The sequence below is a fragment of the Entelurus aequoreus genome, linkage group LG12 (genome assembly GCF_033978785.1).
Source record: "Entelurus aequoreus isolate RoL-2023_Sb linkage group LG12, RoL_Eaeq_v1.1, whole genome shotgun sequence".
In the NCBI taxonomy this organism is placed as follows: domain Eukaryota; kingdom Metazoa; phylum Chordata; class Actinopteri; order Syngnathiformes; family Syngnathidae; genus Entelurus; species Entelurus aequoreus.
The window spans coordinates 21,243,939-21,263,938 of NC_084742.1; the positions used below are offsets into that span (position 1 = coordinate 21,243,939).

A 20,000-nucleotide genomic window follows, 5' to 3' on the forward strand; every position below is an offset into this window, starting at 1 on the left:
CCACGGCTCACAATACTTATTCGATTCCACAAGAGAAAATTTAAACAAATTAACTCATGTACTTTTCAAATTCTTAAATTCTCCTTAAACTGTTTCAAACTGTCTAGTATTTAGGATTACTGTGCTTCAACATCTTTTTGTACAGAATTCAAATTGCAGTAGCAACTGCCAATAGTTAACTATACGTTCAAAAAAGAACAGTGGCATATAGCCTCCCAGTATATCAAAACAAACACTACTGTGCTTATGAATATGGTCATAAATAACAATAATAAAACCATTTTACTTTCTAAACAGAATAGCAGTGGTGTGGAGCCTTCAAGTATATAACACAAAACAATATATTGTTCTTAATATGCGTTCTATAGAGTGAATCCTGGCTGAATGACTACACTTGTACTGTCTGATGCCAGTGTCGAGGAGCTGAGCGCAAATGGAAAAAAGACAAATTATGAGTCTCTCGACAAATATTGAAAGACTACTGGCGTCATTATCAGAAAATTGAGAGATGCAAGAGCATGATTTGTGCTTTGGCAAACAACAAGCAGTGACTCTGATTGTGGAGTTTTTAAAATCTCAAATTTTGTATCTTGTTTTTAATGAAAATACATTAAAGTGCAGCTTGAATTTGAGGTACTGTATAATAATGTGCAACAACACAAACACATTTAATGATTATTTCAGGAACAAAATGTTTTCATCCACAATATCAAAAATGATTTGAACAAAGAGTTTTTTAGTACATGTTGTATGAGAGGAGTTGAATTGGAGCGAGCAAACAAACAAAGTCTGATTTAAAAATATTTAGATTTAAAATGTATTTTTTCTGATTAAATTAGTAGGTGTGTTTAATTTTTCAGTCGGGACCAATACAGTAGTTCAGTCACAAAGACTCTGTCTGCCTGCATGTCTGTATTCAGGTCAAGATTACTGCACACCACAACGCGAACTCAAGCAGTCAGTGAGACTAAAGTCTGTCACTGAAGTTGCTGCATTTTAAAAGCTGTGTTTTAAGTTCTATGCTAATGTTGGGCATATTTCTTTATTTTGTTCTTCTTAGCTGCACTTCCAGCTGTGTGAGGAGGAAGAGGCACAACACTAATTGGACATTAAATACGTCCTGACTTTTGCCACGATGGACAGGGGCAGTCGTGCATTATGGCTGTACAGTGCGAGCATTTTAGTCGCATTTGCAACTAAAAATAAGTTGTGCGAGTATTTCAATCATCAATCAATCAATCAATGTTTATTTATATAGCCCTAAATCACAAGTGTCTCAAAGGGCTGTACAAGCCACAACGACATCCTCGGTACAGAGCCCACATACGGGCAAGGAAAAACTCACCCCAGTGGGACGTCGGCGAATGACTATGAGAAACCTTGGAGAGGACCGCATATGTGGGTAACCCCCCCCCTCTAGGGGAGACCGAAAGCAACGGATGTCGAGTGGGTCTGACATAACATTGTGAAAGTCCAGTCCACAGTGGATCCAACACATCAGCGGGAGTCCAGTCCACAGCGGGGCCAACAGGAAACCATCCCGAGCGGAGACGGGTCAGCAGCGCAGAGATGTCCCCAACCGATGCACAGGCTAGTGGTCCACCCGGGGTCCCGGCTCTGGACAGCCAGCACTTCATCCATGGCCACCGGACCTATGCAACTCCCCCTCGCAAGGGACAGGGGAGAAGAGGAGAGAAGAAAAGAAACGGCAGATCAACTGGTCTAAAAAAGGGGGGGTCTATTTAAAGGCTAGATTATACAAATGAGTTTTAAGATGGGACTTAAATGCTTCTACTGAGGTAGCATCTCTAACTGTTACCGGGAGGGCATTCCAGAGTACTGGAGCCCGAATAGAAAACGCTCTATAGCCCGCAGACTTTTTTTTGGCTCTGGGAATCACTAATAAGCCGGAGTTCTTTGAACGCAGATTTCTTGTCGGGACATATGGTACAATACAATCGGCGAGATAGGCTGGAGCTAAACCGTGTAATATTTTATACGTAAGTAGTAAAACCTTAAAGTCGCATCTTAAGTGCACAGGAAGCCAGTGCAAGTGAGCAAGTATAGGCGTAATATGATCAAACTTTCTTGTTTTTGTCAAAAGCCTTGCAGCCGCATTTTGTACCAACTGTAATCTTTTAATGCTAGACATAGGGAGGCCCGAAAATAATACGTTACAGTAATCGAGACGAGACGTAACGAACGCATGAATAATGATCTCAGCGTCGCTAGTGGACAAGATGGAACGAATTTTAGCGATATTACGGAGATGAAAGAAGGCCGTTTTAGTAACACTCTTAATGTGTGACTCAAACGAGAGAGTTGGGTCGAAGATAATACCCAGATTCTTTACCGAGTCTCCTTGTTTAATTGTTTGGTTGTCAAATGTTAAGGTGGTATTATTAAATAGATGTTGGTGTCTAGCAGGACCGATAATCAGCATTTCCGTTTTCTTAGCGTTGAGTTGCAAAAAGTTAGCGGACATCCATTGTTTAATTTCATTAAGACACGCCTCCAGCTGACTACAATCCGGCGTGTTGGTCAGCTTTAGGGGCATGTAGAGTTGAGTGTCATCAGCATAACAGTGAAAGCTAACACCGTACTTGCGTATGATGTCACCCAGCGGCAGCATGTAAATACTAAAGAGTGCAGGGCCAAGAACCGAACCCTGGGGAACTCCGCACGTTACCTTGACATAGTCCGAGGTCACATTGTTATGGGAGACGCACTGCATCCTGTCAGTAAGATAAGAGTTAAACCAAGACAAGGCTAAGTCTGACATACCAATACGTGTTTTGATACGCTCTAATAAAATATTATGATCGACGGTATCGAAAGCGGCGCTAAGATCAAGAAGCAGCAACATAGATGACGCATCAGAATCCATCGTTAGCAATAGATCATTAGTCATTTTTGCGAGGGCTGTCTCCGTAGAGTGATTTGCCCTGAAACCGGATTGAAAAGGTTCACAGAGATTGTTAGTCACTAAGTGTTCATTTAGCTGCTGTGCAACAGTTTTTTCGAGAATTTTGGAAATAAACGGAAGGTGGGAGACCGGTCGGTAGTTTACCATGAGGTCAGGATCGAGGTTAGGTCTTTTGAGCAGAGGATGAATAACCGCTTTTTTGAATGCTAGGGGAACAGTGCCGGAGGAAAGTGATAAGTTTATAATATTTAACACTGATGGACCTAATAATACAAACAGTTCCTTGATAAGTTTCCCAGGAAGTGGGTCAAGTAAACATGTTGTTTGTTTTATCCCACTTACACGCTGTAATAATTCCTCTAATGTTATTTCATCAAAAAAAAAAAAAGTAGCACTCTCGTGAGTACAGATTTGAACTCTTTAATTAGCATTTTTCTCCTAAAAAAATCCACCTAAATTTGATCAAACTAGAGTAACAGTTTTATTCATCTGTATAGTATGTTTGAAATAAACGTGATCCATAACCAATTGGATGAGTGATTGATGCGGAAGTGTCACTGCTTTCTCTGTGCGTGCTGAAAGCTGTGTGTTTCCCTCCCTCCTGCAATACACAGAGCAGTGTTTCCCACACATTCATTTATTTGTGGCGGCCTGCCACGAAAGAATTACGTCCGCCACAAATAGATTATTATTATAATTTTTTATTTTTATTTTTATTTTTTTTAATTTTTTAATTTTTTTTGTTGTCCTGTCTAGCTTCTCAGGCAAATTGTATAGTTGATGTAGATGCCCATATAGGCTGTTCAGATTTACTTTACAAAAGAGAAGTGTAGGATACTTCTCTTGTTGCCTTATTTGTATTTGACCACTACTGTTTTCTGTTTATTTGTTACTGACTGTGGCAGGACACCTCTGCCTCTGTTTTACTTTATGCTGCTGGTAAATAATATGGTTGTAGTAGTAGGCTAAAGTTAAATTATTTAGTATGCACTAATTAAAGGGGCAGAGCTTTAAGAGACATTTTAGCTTTTATATTTTATAAGATATATTTTTTGTAAGAACCACAATTAATAAATATATTTTAGTGAATAACTTATTGTTCAAATCTGTATATAAATATGTACATAAAGTGTTGTAATTATATTGTAAAATGGATGGATGGACGTTTAAAACAAAACTGTTATTATTAATTAGTAAGTATACATTTTTTGAGCCTTTTTAGAGAAAATCATATCATTGTAGTAAATTATGCAAATTACTCGATGATGTCACGGTGACCACGCCCATAGCCACGCCCATAGCCACGCCCCCACCGCCACAGGTATCTTGGCAGTTTATGGGAAACACTGCAGAGGGTCCTATAACACAATAAAAAACAAGGTTTTAGTTGGAGGAACTGATCAGTAAAAGACGTTTTTTCACCACCTTAAAACTTGACACAAACTGCACTTTACGCTAGCAACTACGAGGGTCGGAGGGAATATTGAACAACAAATCAATGATTGAAGTGACAAACTTGCCATCCATGACAAGAACATACAGCCATAGAAGCACATTCAACCTATTTATCAAGCAGAAGTAACACAAACCAGTGAAAGATTCAAAAGAGCTGCCGTCAGAGCAGACTGCAGCTAGACTGTTAAGAGTTGTAACAACAAGCATCATTAATGGACAGTCCCATTATAATGTGTTTATGAGCAAAGGCAAACAGGTAGCACCAAATCTATTTGTTGAGGGCCAGAACCCATGAATGTATGGGAAATGTAATGCTGGATTTAGAGAAAAATCCTAATTGCGATTTTCCTCTCCAAAATTGTGATTGGGTTTCGATTTGCGATTTTTTATTTATATATAAAAAGGCATAAAACTGGGAAAATATTGAGTGAAGAATTGATCACAATACTTAATAATAATGCAAATAACCCTTTAAAAGGATATACACTTATTTCTCTTTACTGTAGAATGGTCTACCATTGTACTGTAAATGGAAGGTAAATACCTTTGTTATCCTAAAACAATAAACAAAGAAAAATCAAATACTTATTTCTGTAAGAAAAAACTGAATATATCTTGAAAAACCTAAAAGTGTTTTTGATCCCAGTGGGAATAATGAGGTCGGACGTTCTCTTTTTGTCTATTGCCATCACGTGATCGCGGCATTTTCGCTCGTTTGTACGTGTTGATGAGCTCATATTGGCCATCCGATTTAAAGCTGAAATATTTCCACAACGGGACATTTGGCTTTATAATCATAATTTTTCCTCCTAATTTGTGTTACTTTCACTGGGGAGTGGCGAGGCTCTCTGTTCTGTGAGGGTGTTGTTGTCGGCGCCGCGCCGCTCTATTCTCCGTCAAGACAAAGATTGTAAATGACTGAAAAGAGGGGTCACTCTGTTGAATTAATTCTACTGTTAAATAAACGCGCTCAGGTGCTGAGAGCGATGCACAAAGTAAGACGTCTTTCTTACAAATGCGTGGCTCAACAATTCTGATTGGAGGGGGTAAAAAACTCCGCCTCTTGCGGTTATTTACCGCACTAATTAAAACCTCGATGTCAATTCTGTTTCTATTAATCGTGCAGCTCTAATGTGAATAACAGGAGTTATGTTTTCCGTTCCACTTTTTAAGGCACTCAAAATCATTCTTTTAGTTAGAACATTACGTTTTCAAAGCCTTTACAATTATTTCCAGTTTCAGATTAACCTTTGCGTTTTAAGTAGACAAAAAAAAACTGATTAAAATTACAGCATTTATGGTATGTAATATCAGGTACGAAGTTTGCACTAAACATTAAAAGCATCCCAACTGTCTTTTTTTCTGCCCTTAAGGTGCACGTCCAGCCATGATAGAGGACAAGGGTCACCGCGTCACCGACTACTTTGTGGTGGCCGGGCTGACAGACAAGTCAGCACCGCTGGAGCACGACCTCTCTGAGGCCAAGTCAAGTGGGCCCAAGGCGCCCATCACCGACCTGGCTGTCATCAACAGGTCGGCGGGTGAGGTGGTGCCTGAGGGCTTCACCTGCATCGACAGCACTCCCAGCGGCCAATTGGCCAACCTAAATCACGGCAGCCTGAAGAGCCCCGAGCTCTTCCTGTGCTACAAAAGGACTCGTGGAAAGCCACCTCTCATTGACGTTGGGTGAGTTTCAGAACAGAATCTCTTTCGTGTACTCTCTGCATAAATAGAAGTGTTTGTATGTCACGTCATGCTGCCATTAGGATGTCGTGGAAGGCTGCTTGGCAAGCTTAAAGACTAAGAGGGAAACTGGCATTCTCACGATTGAGCTAATTTTTACACTTGTGGTGAGCGCACAGGATGTCGGTGTCTTATTTGTTGCAGATAAGTTACTTACTTTGTGTTCTCTAAGCTCGCACATACACTATCTCTCACCAAAGCAAGCATATTGCTTATATTTTGGCAAGCATTTTTATTACAGTGCAGTATATCTTGTCAAGGGACAATACCATAGAAAGTAAATTTGGATATACTTTAAAGGGGAACTGCACTTTTTGGGAATTTTGTCTCTCAGCAGCAATCCTTATGTGAGAAAAAACACATACTGTATTTGTTTCTCTTTTTGTGCATTCTAAATCGGTAAAAAAACTAGCAATGCAGGTAACGATGATTTGATCTATTCTGCCTATGAAGCTCTCTAAAACATATAAGAACCTCCAACAACGTTTTATATACATGATGTAGGTGTACTGTATATTAGAGGTGCAACGATTCGTCGACATTATCGACAAACATTGACAATAAAATGTGTCGCCAACAAATACATTTGTCGACATACTCAGGTTTTACCGGAGGACGCGAGTCAGCACCGCCCCTCGCATTGACATCGTGGGCGAAAACCTATAAAGTGTGTGAATATTAATATAAAAATTCAGTCCCATAAAGTCAGTGTCAAAAAGCTTTTGTAATTACCTCTATAATAGGAGACTTATATAATATGTAATGTTTTATAAATTGGAACCCAGAATCCAATTTGTTCAAATGTTTGCCATCTTTAAAAATCATATATCTCATATCAATTATACCATTTAGAAATCTTTTTTTTTTTTTTTAATTGATTGAAACTTTTATTAGTAGATTGCACAGTTCGGTACATATTCCGTACAATTGACCACTAAATGGTAACACCCGAATAAGTTTTTCCAACTTGTTAAAGTCGGGGTCCACGTAATCAATTCATGGTAAACATTGATGTAAATTGTGTTACAAGTTGAGAACAGACAGTGTTTCCCATAAACTGCCAAGATACCTGTGGGGGCGTGGCTATGGGCGTGGTCACAATGACATTGTCGAGTAATTTACATAATTTACTACAATGATATGATTTTCTCTAAAAAGGCTAAAAAAATGTATACTTACTAATTAATAATAACAGTTTTGTTTTAAACGTCCATCCATCCATCCATCCATCCATCCATCCATCCATCCATCCATCCATCCATCCATCCATCCATCCATCCATCCATCCATCCATTTTACAATATAATTACAACACTTTATGTACATATTTATATACAGATTTGAACAATAAGTTATAAAACCTTCATTCTAGCCCGAATTAGACATTCCTTTACCATTTTTGACATGTGTTTGGGGTCATAGTCCTGTTGGAACACCCAACTGCGCCCAAGACCCAACCCCCGGCTGATGATTTTAGGTTGTCCTGAAGAATTTGGAGGTAATCCTTATTTTTCATTGTCCCATTTACTCTCTGTAAAGCACCAGTTCCATTGGCAACAAAACAGGCCCAGAGCATAATACTACCACCACCATGCTTGACGGTAGGTTTGGTGTTCCTGGGATTAAAGGCCTCACCTTTTCTCCTCCAAACATATTGCTGGGTATTGTGGCCAAACAGCTACATTTTTGTTTCATCTGACCACAGAACTTTCCTCCAGAAGGTCTTATCTTTGTCCATGTGATGTCAGATGAAACAAAAAATTTGCTGTTTGGCCACAATACCCAGCAATATGTTTGGAGGAGAAAAGGTGAGGCCTTTAATCCCAGGAACACCAAACCTACCGTCAAGCATGGTGGTGGTAGTATTATGCTCTGGGCCTGTTTTGCTTCCAATGGAACTGGTGCTTTAAATGGGACAATGAAAAAGGAGGATTACCTCCAAATTCTTCAGGACAACCTAAAATCATTAGCCCGGAGGTTGGGTCTTGGGCGCAGTTGGGTGTTCCAACAGGACAATGACCCCAAACACACGTCAAAAGTGGTAAAGGAATGGCTAAATCAGGCTAGAATTAAGGTTTTAGAATGGCCTTCCCAAAGTCCTGACTTAAACGTGTGGACAATGCTGAAGAAACTAGTCCATGTCAGAAAACCGACATATTTAGCTGAACTGCACCAATTTTATCAAGAGGAGTGGTCAAAAATTCAACCAGAAGCTTTGGGTGGCTACCAAAAGTGCCCTATTGCAGTGAAACTTGCCAAGGGACATGTAACAGCTTCTTCCCTCAGGCCGTAAGAGTCGTGAACGCATCATAATTAAATTATCCCTTCAACTCCCCCCAAAATGGATTAACTCGCTGGAATAAAAAAGACAATATAACATGAATCCATAAACGTGGACGCATGTGGAAAAGTGCAATATATTTATCTGTACAGTAATCTATTTATTTATTTATATATATTTATTTAGTTTATATATATATATATATTTATATATTATTTATATATATTTATTTATTTATTTATTTATACATGCACCTTATTGCTTTTTTATCCTGCACTACCATGAGTTTATGTAACGAAATTTCGTTCTTATCTGTGCTGTAAAGTTCAAATTTGAATGACAATAAAAAGGAAGTCTAAATCTAAGTCTAAGTAACCAAATATTAACATTGCTGTATGTATACTTTTGACCCAGCAGATTTGGTCACATTTTCACTAGACCCATAATAAATTAAAAAAAGAATCAAACTTCATGAATGTTTTTTGTGACCAACAAGTATGTGCTCCACTCTATCACAAAAAAATAAGAGTTGTAGAAATTAAAAGTTGTTGGGGTCTTTTCCTATCATCCTCGCCAGTTTTGAGTCCTAAATGGCTGTCAAAGTGTACCAACTTGTAGGAAAACCTACTCAGACGTCTCATATCCAGGTGAGATGCATGATAAATGATCTAGAAAAAACTTACAGGGAGCAAGGAAGCGACCCATGGAAGTGATCACGGTGCCGCTATAGTTTGTCTGCGTTTGCGCTTAGAATAACATTATCACTAATACTTGGTTAATTATCAAATCACGAAATGTTAATGGAGTATTGTTGGCAGTTTTGTTATGTCTATTTATTGGATTTTATGGGCGAAATAGAGAAGCTCCCATTGGCTGTGCTGTAAGCAGACTTTTATTTACAAGTTAGAATGCATGAGAAAAAAATCCATTCGTCGTTATGTGTTTTATAATGGTTGTGAACGATAGGCAAAAATCCCCAAAAAAGTGCATTTCCCTTTTATCTCGCCAAGAGCAGCCCCTACGACACTGCTCGTGCCGCAACGCCATAATATCATCATCAACAAAACAGCGCTTCTTCATTATGCACCAATCAGTGATGGGCAAGCTGCTGGGAAAATTTAGTAAGCCAGGTTACAAGTTACTTTCGATTAAATGTAGCTTAACTACTGTAGTAAGCTACACTACAAGCTGCACGGCAAAAGTAGCTTGTTACTTCAGAGCTATAACAGCATTTATATATCTATGGGCACACATGTATAATATCAATGTTAATGTAACTAGGAGTGTACACAGGGGCCGAATAAGGCTCCATTACTATTAACTATGTGTCATTTAGCTGGGGACACCCTACAACTACCTCTAGGGGTCCCCACACCCCACTGTATGTATTTATTTAGTTGACCTTTTGTACATTTTCGACCGCTTGTCCCTCTCAGGGTCGCAGAGTGCTGGAGCCTATCCGAGCTGCATTCGGGCGGAAGGCGGGGTACACCCTGAACAAGTCGCCACCTCATCGCAGGGCCAACACAGATAGACAAAATTCACACTTACACACTAGGGCCAATTTAGTGTTGCCAATCAACCTATTCCGAGGTGGGAGGAAGCCACGCAGTCACGGGGAGAACATTCAAACTCCACACAGAAAGACCCTGAGCCTTCTTTGGCCCACTCCTATAATGTTATTCATTTTCTCTGCCAACAAAAAAACAGCATCTAACTATATCTTGACAAAAAACAATGACTCGTGTGTTGTTTGGGAACAGTCGATAATGGTTATGTTCAGTAAAAGTTTTCATGAACTCAACTCACCTTAATGTCTATTCCTAAATTTGTGCTGGATGATTGGCCGGTACGTAATGTTTCGCCCTTGGTGACTCATCATACAAACACCAACCGATCATATAAATGATAAATGGGTTATACTTGTATAGCGCTTTTCTACCTTTAAGGTACTCAAAGCGCTTTGACAGTATTTCCACATTTACCCATTCACACACACATTCACACACTGATGGCGGGAGCTGCCATGCAAGGCGCTAACCAGCAGCCATCAGAGGCAAAGGGTGAAGTGTCTTGCCCAAGGACACAACGGACGTGACTAGGAAGGTAGAAGGTGGGAATTGAACCCCAGTAACCAGCAACACTCCGATTGCTGGTACAGCCACTCTACCAACTTCGCCACGCCGTCCCAGGATTTTCTCTGATGTTCTAAGATACAAGAATCGCTACTCGTTCAAAAAGTAGTGAAGTTACCGCCAAGCTACTATGAAATGTAGTTAAGCTGCGTAGCTTCGCTACATGTAGGTTGTTAGTGCCCATCACTGGCATCGATTATGGTCACGGTGAGCGAGGTGCATTCACAAATCCTGGAAATGTGACCATTACTTAGCATTTTGATTAAATTGAAGTGTTTAAATTACTATTCTGTTCAACTGGAGTGTCACAAAATTACTTAAAAATAAAAAGGTTTATTTTCTTTTTTTTCCGTAAAAATGTGGATGTTTAACAGGTTCAGGTAACGTTTAAACACTGCACCGTTTCAAAAGTACGGATTTGACACAAGTATCGGTTAAAATGTAAAGCCAAGGTACCACTGTACTGTACTGTACTACAAAATTACAAAGTGTGTTGCCAAAACTAATAACTGCATTAAGTGCATCAAGTGAATGAAGTAAGATTCTCCATGGTTCCCAATGCGCCTCACTACATCTGCTTCCCTGTCACATCAGCGTTCTCTACGAGGTTAAGGAGCGTCTGATCCAGGGCTGCGAAATCATCCAGGCCACACCGTACGGCCGTTGCGCCAATGTCAACAACAGCTCTGCCACCTCACAGCGCATCTTCATCACCTTCCGCCGTGCGCCTCCCGTCCAGCCCCAGAACTCCCTGGCGGTGACCGACATATGTGTCATCGTCACCAGCAAGGGCGAGACACCACCACATACATTCTGCAAGGTGGAGAAGAACCTTAACTGTGGCATGGTGGGTCACTGGGTTGTTTTACACAAGCATACGTAAGTTAAGGGCATTCCTATAATGCCTTTTGTTGTCTTACAGTGGGGTTCCAGTGTGTTTCTCTGCTATAAGAAGTCGGTGTCAGCATCAAACTCCATCACTTACAAAGCGGGTAAGTCAACACTCATATGTTAACCTGTGCCTGCACTAGGGGTGCAATGGTTTGTCCACTATTTTGCAGAATTCCGCTACTTTTTTAGGCAAAGGTATTTAGAATTCCGTATTAAACTGTTAACTGGGCCGCTCTCCGAAGCACCGTTGTTAGCTACACCAAGGGCCTGTCACCACAGAACCAATTTAAGGTGGAAACTGTGAAGATATCTACAGTTTCAGCCTTTTATCCCCACACAAACTGTTTTTGTTGGTTTAAAACCAAGTTTTTGAAAACTGGCTCCAGTGTGAGAAGGTCTGAAAATTCCGTCTTTGTCGTTTCCATGCGGCAAAGGAAAGCCGCCAGTTTACCCGAGAATGATGACGTCGCCACCTCCTTCTCGCCCTGTTGCCGCCTTGGCACGCTCAACAGCTGTCAACAATAAAGCTGTGATTGTGATGTACAGTAGTTACTAGTATTAGCACTACTCAGTGGCCTAGTGGTTAGAGTGTCCGCCCTGAGATCGGTAGGTTGTGAGTTCAAACCCCGGCCTAGTCATACCAACGACTATAAAAATGGGACCCATTACCCCCTGCTTGGCACTCAGCATCAAGGGTTGGAATTGGGGGTCAAATCACCAAAAATGATTCCCGGGCGCGGCCACTGCTGCTGCCCACTGCTGCTGCCCACTGCTCCCCCCACCTCCCAGGTGGTGAACAAGGGTCAAATGCAGAGGACAAATTTCACCACACCAAGTGTGTGTGTGACAATCATTGGTACTTTAACTTGAACTTAACTTTAACTGTGCAGTGTTAATTTTGTTGACTAAAAATTGTCATCTGTATTACCCGTATTTTCCGCACTATAAGGCGCACCAGATTATAAGGCGCACCTTCAATGAATGGCCTATTTTAAAACTTTGTTCATATTTAAGGCGCACCGCATGATAAGGCGCATAGAATAGACGCTACAGTAGAGGCTGGGGTTATGTTATGCATCCCGTAGTTGCGAGACCTGTTGTGGCTCAATATTGGTCCTTATATAAGGCGCACCGGATTATAAGGCGCACTGTCAGTTTTTGAGAAAATTGGAGGTTTTTAGGTGTGCCTTATAGTGCGGAAAATACGGTACTCTAAACAACCAATTTTCCCTTGACGAAATTAGGACGATAACGAATGAAAAGAAAAGCACGTTGACTAAAACAATGACACAATTGACAATTTAGTCAACGAATAAAAACGAGACAAAGCTCGACAGAGACAAAATCCAATCATATTTCATTTAATCTGTAGGCCGGTGGGAGAAAATAGCCAATCACAGTTGCATGTGAGAGAGGGACGGCAGGAAAATCACAAAAGGTATCCAATCAGAACTAGCGTCTTTAAAATATACACTGTTTTGATTTTTCACCTGGAAAACAAGACTCAATAGAAGACGTCAATACCATATATCTCCTACACTGGGAAGAAAGAGAAAAGAAGACATACGGACACACTTCACCTTTGCCGCGGTAGACAACAAAACAACTTGTAAACCCTGTGGTTCCATTTTCTCCTGTAAAAACACAACCAACTTGAAGCGCCATCTGCTGACTAACCATCGGGACGTTTATGCAACATTAAGTAGGCCGAAGCTAATATTTCGAAACGACTCCTACTGTACTGAGTTACCGTACTGTTGTTATTAAAGTCAGTAGAGAAGGAGCAAGGTCGCTTACATCATGTACACATGTCCGAAAATTACTTAAAAACAAACTACATTTGTAATATGCCATGATGCAGCGATTTTACCCGCCAATATAATAAGCAAGATACCTGTACAGTGCACTTTAATGATGTCCTCGCCACACTGGTCAGAAATCAATTGCACAACGTGACAACCTCAAAGATTTTCCAAGCTTACACACAAAGAAAGACAGCTATGTGAGACATACAGTATTTACATTAGTTAAAAACACTGGTTGCTTTATTTACACGGGACAGTGGCCAAGAAGGCGCCAATTATTATGCACACTCGGTGTAGTTGTACACTATATAGAATAAAACTAGTTTATTTCTTCATATGACCATAAACATGCACACATATCTACATGCACTGTACACTGTCGTTGAGTGTTATTTTTTTTAACAAATTATAGATCAGTAATATTTTTGTTGTTGTCATAATTGTCTAAATAAATGGTAGACCTACATGATAAAATGTACACATTACATTTGAATGATACAATAGAAATAGTTCAAATGTTATTGAACATATTAAAAATATGATTTATCTAGGTTACGCACTCCAAATTGCTAACAATTATTGTAAAACAAATTTGTGTATGTAAATAATGTAACACTGAATTATAGCAGTTCTCAATACAATCTTACTATTAAGGTTTGAGCGTCAAATACATGTTCATGTTCCATTTCCATTAATACCTGTTAAATAAATACTATTATTTTTTATACAAGTGTACGCACTGCGCATAATTTCCTCTTGCACTCCGCTCAGAGCAAGTGAATATGTTGTACCCCGCCTTGCACCTAGCTCTACCCATCTTGTTTGCTTGATAAAATGGCGGACGATCTGCTCGACAATTTTCATAATACACTCTTTTGAATGCACGTTGGGAAATTAACTGAAAAAAATTCTGAGGCTTAATTAGTCTCTTAGTCTTTATTGATTCTGAAATAATAGAATGCACCATATTCAGATTTATTGAAATGCATCTAAATATGCCAAGTTATGCAGAGTTGAAATTAGGGATGTCCGATAATATCGGACTGCCGATATTATCGGCCGATAAATGCTTTAAAATGTAATATCGGAAAATATACCGATAATTCAAAATTATCGGTATCGGTTTCAGAAAGTAAAATTAATGACTTTTTAAAACGCTGCTGTGTACACGGACGTAGGGAGAAGTGCAGAGCGCCAATAAACCTTAAAGGGACTGCCTTTGCGTGCCGGCTCAGTCACATAATATCTACGGCAGTGGTTCTTAACCTGGGTTCGATCGAACCCTATGGGTTCGGTGAGTCGGCCTCAGGGGTTCGGCGGAGCCTCTGCCGCGGAGGTCAAGACACGACACCCCCCCCCACCCCCCCACCCACACACACACACACCTCAACCCCGCCCACCTCAACCTCCTCATGCTCTCTCAGGGAGAGCATGTCCCAAATTCCAAGCTGTTGTTTTGAAGCATGTTAAAAAAAATAATGCACTTTGTGACAGTGCCATGTAGGCATTTTTTTCCATAACTTGAGTTGATTTATTTTGGAAAACCTTGTTACATTGTTTAATGCATCCAGCGGGGCATCACAACAAAATTAGGCATAATAATGTGTTAATTCCACGACTGTATATATCGGTGTCTGTTGATATCGGAATCGGTAATTAAGAGTATACTTTATATTTTGGTCCACAAAATTTACTGTAATTTTAGTTGTCTAAAATGTTGATGACTAAAACTAAATCAATTTAGGTTACTAAAATATGACTAATATACATTTTCGTCAAAAGACTGACTAAAACTTAATTAAAAACTGCTGCCAAAATTTATGCTGGCACTATAACAACAAAACTCGGTCATCTATCAACTAGAAATGCAGTACAGAAACATACACAATAATAATAATAATCGACATGTCATATTATTTTAAATACAACGATGTCAAACTTAGGCCACCAGAAGACAAGCGCTTGTTTGTGTCCTTTACTACTGAACACTACTGCTAAAACCTGTGTTTACTGTTATTTACTGTACTATTATGTATGTGTTTAATATTGTATCTTTTTTTAAAAGTGTGGAATGAGAACGAGACGATGTTGGTTAATTGTGTGTGTGTGGTGTAAACAATGACAGCTATTTCCTTACTTTCTTTTATTGGACAAGATTCACTTTTTAAAATCGTGCACATACAGTATCAAGCAGTAAAATACTACACAGATTGATCTATATAAACACAATCCAACATCTTCTTCTATATTTTCCAATTTGCGGGCACTTCTTTCGAACACTTTTTCTTTCTTTTGTCTTCTCAGCGGCTATCGTGTGTCTAAGTAAACAAAGTAAGCAATTTAGAATGTTTCATCACATCATTGCAAACACTATGTTAGGAAATATGAATGCTAGCTAAACTAGTACTGACGTAGCATAACACGTAGCTCGTAGCCGTTAGCTCGTCAAGATTAAAGTATGATTAAACATTTCTGCTTCAGTTGCCCACTCCAAGAGGCAAACTATCGCTTGTGTGACTGTAAGCATTCAACCCATCTATTTGTTGGACGCTGACCACTCATCACACTTCAAATGTAACTACCGGTACTGGCATTTTGACGCGTTAATAAAAAAACACATGGGGAGGTTGCCTACAGCCTCAGCCGTAAATGACTTTTATTGTTGACCAGCGCTAATTACAAATTATTTGCTTTTGTACACTACGCACCTGACGACTTCAGGAACCTCTGTGATGAGTTAAATAGAGGTATTGATTAGAGCATTTACGATATAGCAGAATACTGCATGTGAATTGTCTATTTCCAGGCCTCATCTTTCGCTATCCAGAAGAAGACTATGAGTCTTTCCCCCTGTCAGAGTCTGTTCCTCTCTTCTGCTTGCCCATGGGCGCCAAAATTGAGTGTTGGGCACCAAACACCCGAGACCCGTTGCCCATCTTCTCCACGTTTGTCCTGACCATCAGCTCCGGTGAAAAGGTAAGCTGTCAATTTTAGTTTCTTAGAAGACCAAACCATTTTTGCATCTCCCTCAGGTGTACGGGTCGGCCATCCAGTTCTATGAGCCGTACCCTGTGGAACTGTTGAGTGAGAAACAGAAGGTCCACTTAGGCCTGCTCACCACTGTGGAGAAGAAAGAAATCCCCAACCGGCCAGTGAACGCCAACAAATGCATCTGCCTGCTCTCTCGCTGGCCTTTCTTTGAGTCCTTCCGCAAATTCCTTATGTTCCTCTACAAGTTGTCGGTCTCTGGCCCGCACTCATTGCCCATTGAAAAGTAAGCCTAGCTTGTTCTTCTGCACAAACTGTCGGACTTAAAGTTTACACTCAAAAATATCTATTTATTTCACAGGCACATTTCACACTTCATGCACAATGTGTCCTTTCCTTCACCTCAAAGGCCTCGAATCTTGGTCCAAGTGAGTGTTCTAATCCTCTTGTTCATCAATGTTTAATGCTATTGACCTCACTGTATTATGTTTTTCTTCCCTGAAGCTCTCTGCTCACGACACCTTGATCCTCTCTCAGCCTGTGTCGACACCTTTACCCCTCAGGTAACGCTAAAGAGTCTTATTCATGATGGATAAACACAGTTAGTCACCTGAGTACACTAACGCCTTTACTCAAAACAAATAGTCAGTTCCTGGCTGCTTTGCCGTCCATCCATCCATTTTCTACTGCTTATCCCATTCGGGGTCGCGGGGGGTGCTACAATCTGGCGGAAGGCGGGGTACACCCTGGACAAGTCGCCACCTCATCGCAGGGCCAACACAGATAGATAGACAGACAGGCAACATTCACACTCACATTCACACACTGGGGCCAATTTAGTGTTGCCAATCAACCTATCTCCAGGTGCATGTCTTTGGAGGTGGGAGGAAGCCGAAGTACCCGGAGGGAACCCACGCAGTCACGGGGAGAACATGCACTCCACACAGATAGATAAGAAATAAAAACTAACAGGCATTGATGCAGTGTATTTAGGGGCCTTCTCACTGACTGCTCTGAGATAGGCTCCAGCACCCCCGTGACCCCGAACGGGACAAGCGGCAGAAAATGGATGGATGGATGGGCTCCTTTGCAATCAGTTTTTTCCTCAAATATCACTTTTTCTGTTTTAACTTGTTCTGTTTTTTTAGCTTTTAGACTTATTTTACCACCGTAGTTTGTGTGCATGTTGTGTAATAAATAAAATGTGATAGTCCAGAGGTTCCCAAACTACGGCCCGCAGGGCCAGGTCCGGCCCACCAGCGTCCAAAATCCAGACTGTATTAAGTAAACAAATCAAACAATGTACTAAAATGATCCACTTTAAGAAACGGTTCAAACTCAAAGTGTTTACAAAGTACAAGGAAAAAGAATCCTGATAAACTTGAACCCTAAAAGAGGAGAAAATCTTATTCATCTCAAAGGATAAACAAAGACATCAATTACTTTTCTGTTTTGTTTAACAGTTTTACTGCCTTGTTACAGGCACCGTTTGGAAACAAGGTATGCCAAACATTTACCAAATATTTCTATATAAATATCACATTTCGCAACGTCATGGTATATACTGTATCTGCGGCTTGTAATACGGTGTATGTAATAGTATATACAACTATATTTTTTTCTTCTAAAATTTAGTGGGTGCATCTTATATACCAATGCGGCTTGTAGTGTGTATTAGTGTAATACATCTTTAGACAATTTTAACCAGTCAAAGCATAATAATTTTGTAATATCAATATACCAATGAGTGTTTTATGTATAAAATGTTTATATAAGATACTTTTCTGAAACCTTTGTTTTGTTAGCGCAGTCAGAATGAGTGTTGCACACAGTTATTGAGAACTATGCTGCTGTTCTTAATGGGGAACTGCATTTTTTTTTTAGTTTTGACTATTCTTGTCAATCTCTATGTGAGACAAGAACACATGTCTTTCTGCTTTTGTGCATTCTAAATCATAAAAAAATGTTAGCAAGATGCAGCTAACAATGCAGGTAATGGGGATTCAATCGATTCAACCTATAAGGCCCTCTAAAAATATCCAGAAACCTTGGAACATTTTATATGCATGCTGTATGTATATATGTAATATAGTAACAGGCACATTCATAGTCATGTTTACCGTATTTTGGTCATTTTAAACTTTGCCGGAACGTTTTATGGTGAAGCACTGATTTCACAGAGTGTATTGCAAAGTTCACTATTTCCCTCAATAATAACAACTACTACTATTTATGGCAGATTTCATGAGAGCTAATGACGACAACTTTGGGACAATGATGATCAAAAACCTTATGTTTTTTAGCCTAAATATGCGGAGGATTAGCTACAAGTTCAAGAAGCTGGGTGCTAAGCAGCTCTAGCGAAACACTAAGCATCATATAGCAGTATAGCTCAGTGCTTAAGAGAAATCCAAACTACCAACATAATAAAACAATCAACTACTAAACAATGTCTGCTCTCACTAGGATGCCGACTGATGGGATGTTTAGATCTTTCAGCACAAGAGTTGTGTTCTCCGTTTGGATAATGAATTCATCGTAATCCTCACTGCTCAGGTAAAAAATGCCGGGACAAAACGAGCATCTTGCCCTGTCTTCCTAGCGATGCCACAACTTTCTACGAAACAAGTGTAAAGCATGATCTAGCATTAATGTTTACAAACTCTGAGGCGATGCAGCAGATCACTGGCTCAGTAGTTCAAAAGCTGCAATAGCTACGTTACCTCTATGATCAAGGCGCTGTTACTAAAAATAGTTATTCTGCGTTAGCTCTTGTAATAATAATGTTGCTGATACTTTAATATGCAGTATTGTTTTGTTTTTTTTTAAATAAAAAAAAACAACTTTATATGCAGAATAGATGAATCCCATTAGCTACATTGTTAGCCATCTCATACTAGCCTTTTTTTTTTTTTTTTTTTTACAATTTAGACTGCATAAAAAAGAGACAGACATACTTATGTCTCAAATAAGGATTGGGCAAAATTCCTAAAGAAGTGCAGTTCCCCTTTAAGGGTGCTAGACAACATAGCTAGGGAGACGAGGCTCTGTTGAAATAAACAAAGAGTGCCTCTAAGTTGCGGCTGCTGTCCTTTTTGTACATTGAGTTTGCTCCAGTTATTTTGCCAGACACTCAGTTACATTAAAAAGTTAGTCTTAGAAGTATTAGCCAGTATTATAAGCTGTCAAGTTATCATTAACCTACCAATGACAATATTTAAGACATTACAATCCCTGGCATCATGGTCTCCTCCACATCATTACCAGCAGATGAGATGTGTTGCAGGTGTGCGGCTTGTTCTGGTTAGCGTTGGTTTCATTGTTTGCAGACTTGGCCGACATTTCAAGTGGCCGTTTCGACATTTAGTCTGGGATTGGGCGGGGGAATTTTTTAGGGATGAATTAACTTTTCCTGGATGGATGATTTCACAAGACAAAGTTCCTTCTCTTCACAATGACAGCACTTCAGTCACATTCACAAACAATTGTAATCAGTTCCCCAAGTCACAAATAAACCCATGGCCACTCCTATTTGTCGATCCATTTTATTTACTACTTGTCTTCATTAAGGTTATGAGCCTATCCAAGCTGACTTTCGGAAAGGCACAGGGTACACACTGGACAGGTCAATAGTCAATCACAATATACAAACAACACTTGACACTCACATTCCCCTCTACGGACGATTTAGAGCAGGGGTGCCAAACGTTTGGGAAAATGTGCCCATGGGCCGCTGGCCAAACACAGCCATTTTAAACGTACAGCAGCATGCCATC

The 20,000-nt window shown here is 39.9% G+C and overlaps 1 protein-coding gene across 3 annotated transcripts in view; it reads left to right on the plus strand.

Annotated features, from left to right (window-relative positions):
- The window catches only part of dennd4c (DENN/MADD domain containing 4C), an 81,109-nt gene that overhangs the window by 32,449 nt on the left and 28,660 nt on the right, over positions 1-20,000 (plus strand). For all 3 annotated transcript variants that reach the window (XM_062065203.1, XM_062065202.1, XM_062065204.1), the window contains exons 2-8: positions 5,755-6,067; positions 11,135-11,387; positions 11,463-11,532; positions 16,043-16,212; positions 16,269-16,510; positions 16,586-16,652; positions 16,729-16,787. In XM_062065203.1, the coding sequence (XP_061921187.1) occupies positions 5,769-6,067; positions 11,135-11,387; positions 11,463-11,532; positions 16,043-16,212; positions 16,269-16,510; positions 16,586-16,652; positions 16,729-16,787 (1,160 nt within the window). In that variant the 5' untranslated portion in view covers positions 5,755-5,768. The remainder of the gene's footprint in view (positions 1-5,754; positions 6,068-11,134; positions 11,388-11,462; positions 11,533-16,042; positions 16,213-16,268; positions 16,511-16,585; positions 16,653-16,728; positions 16,788-20,000) is intronic.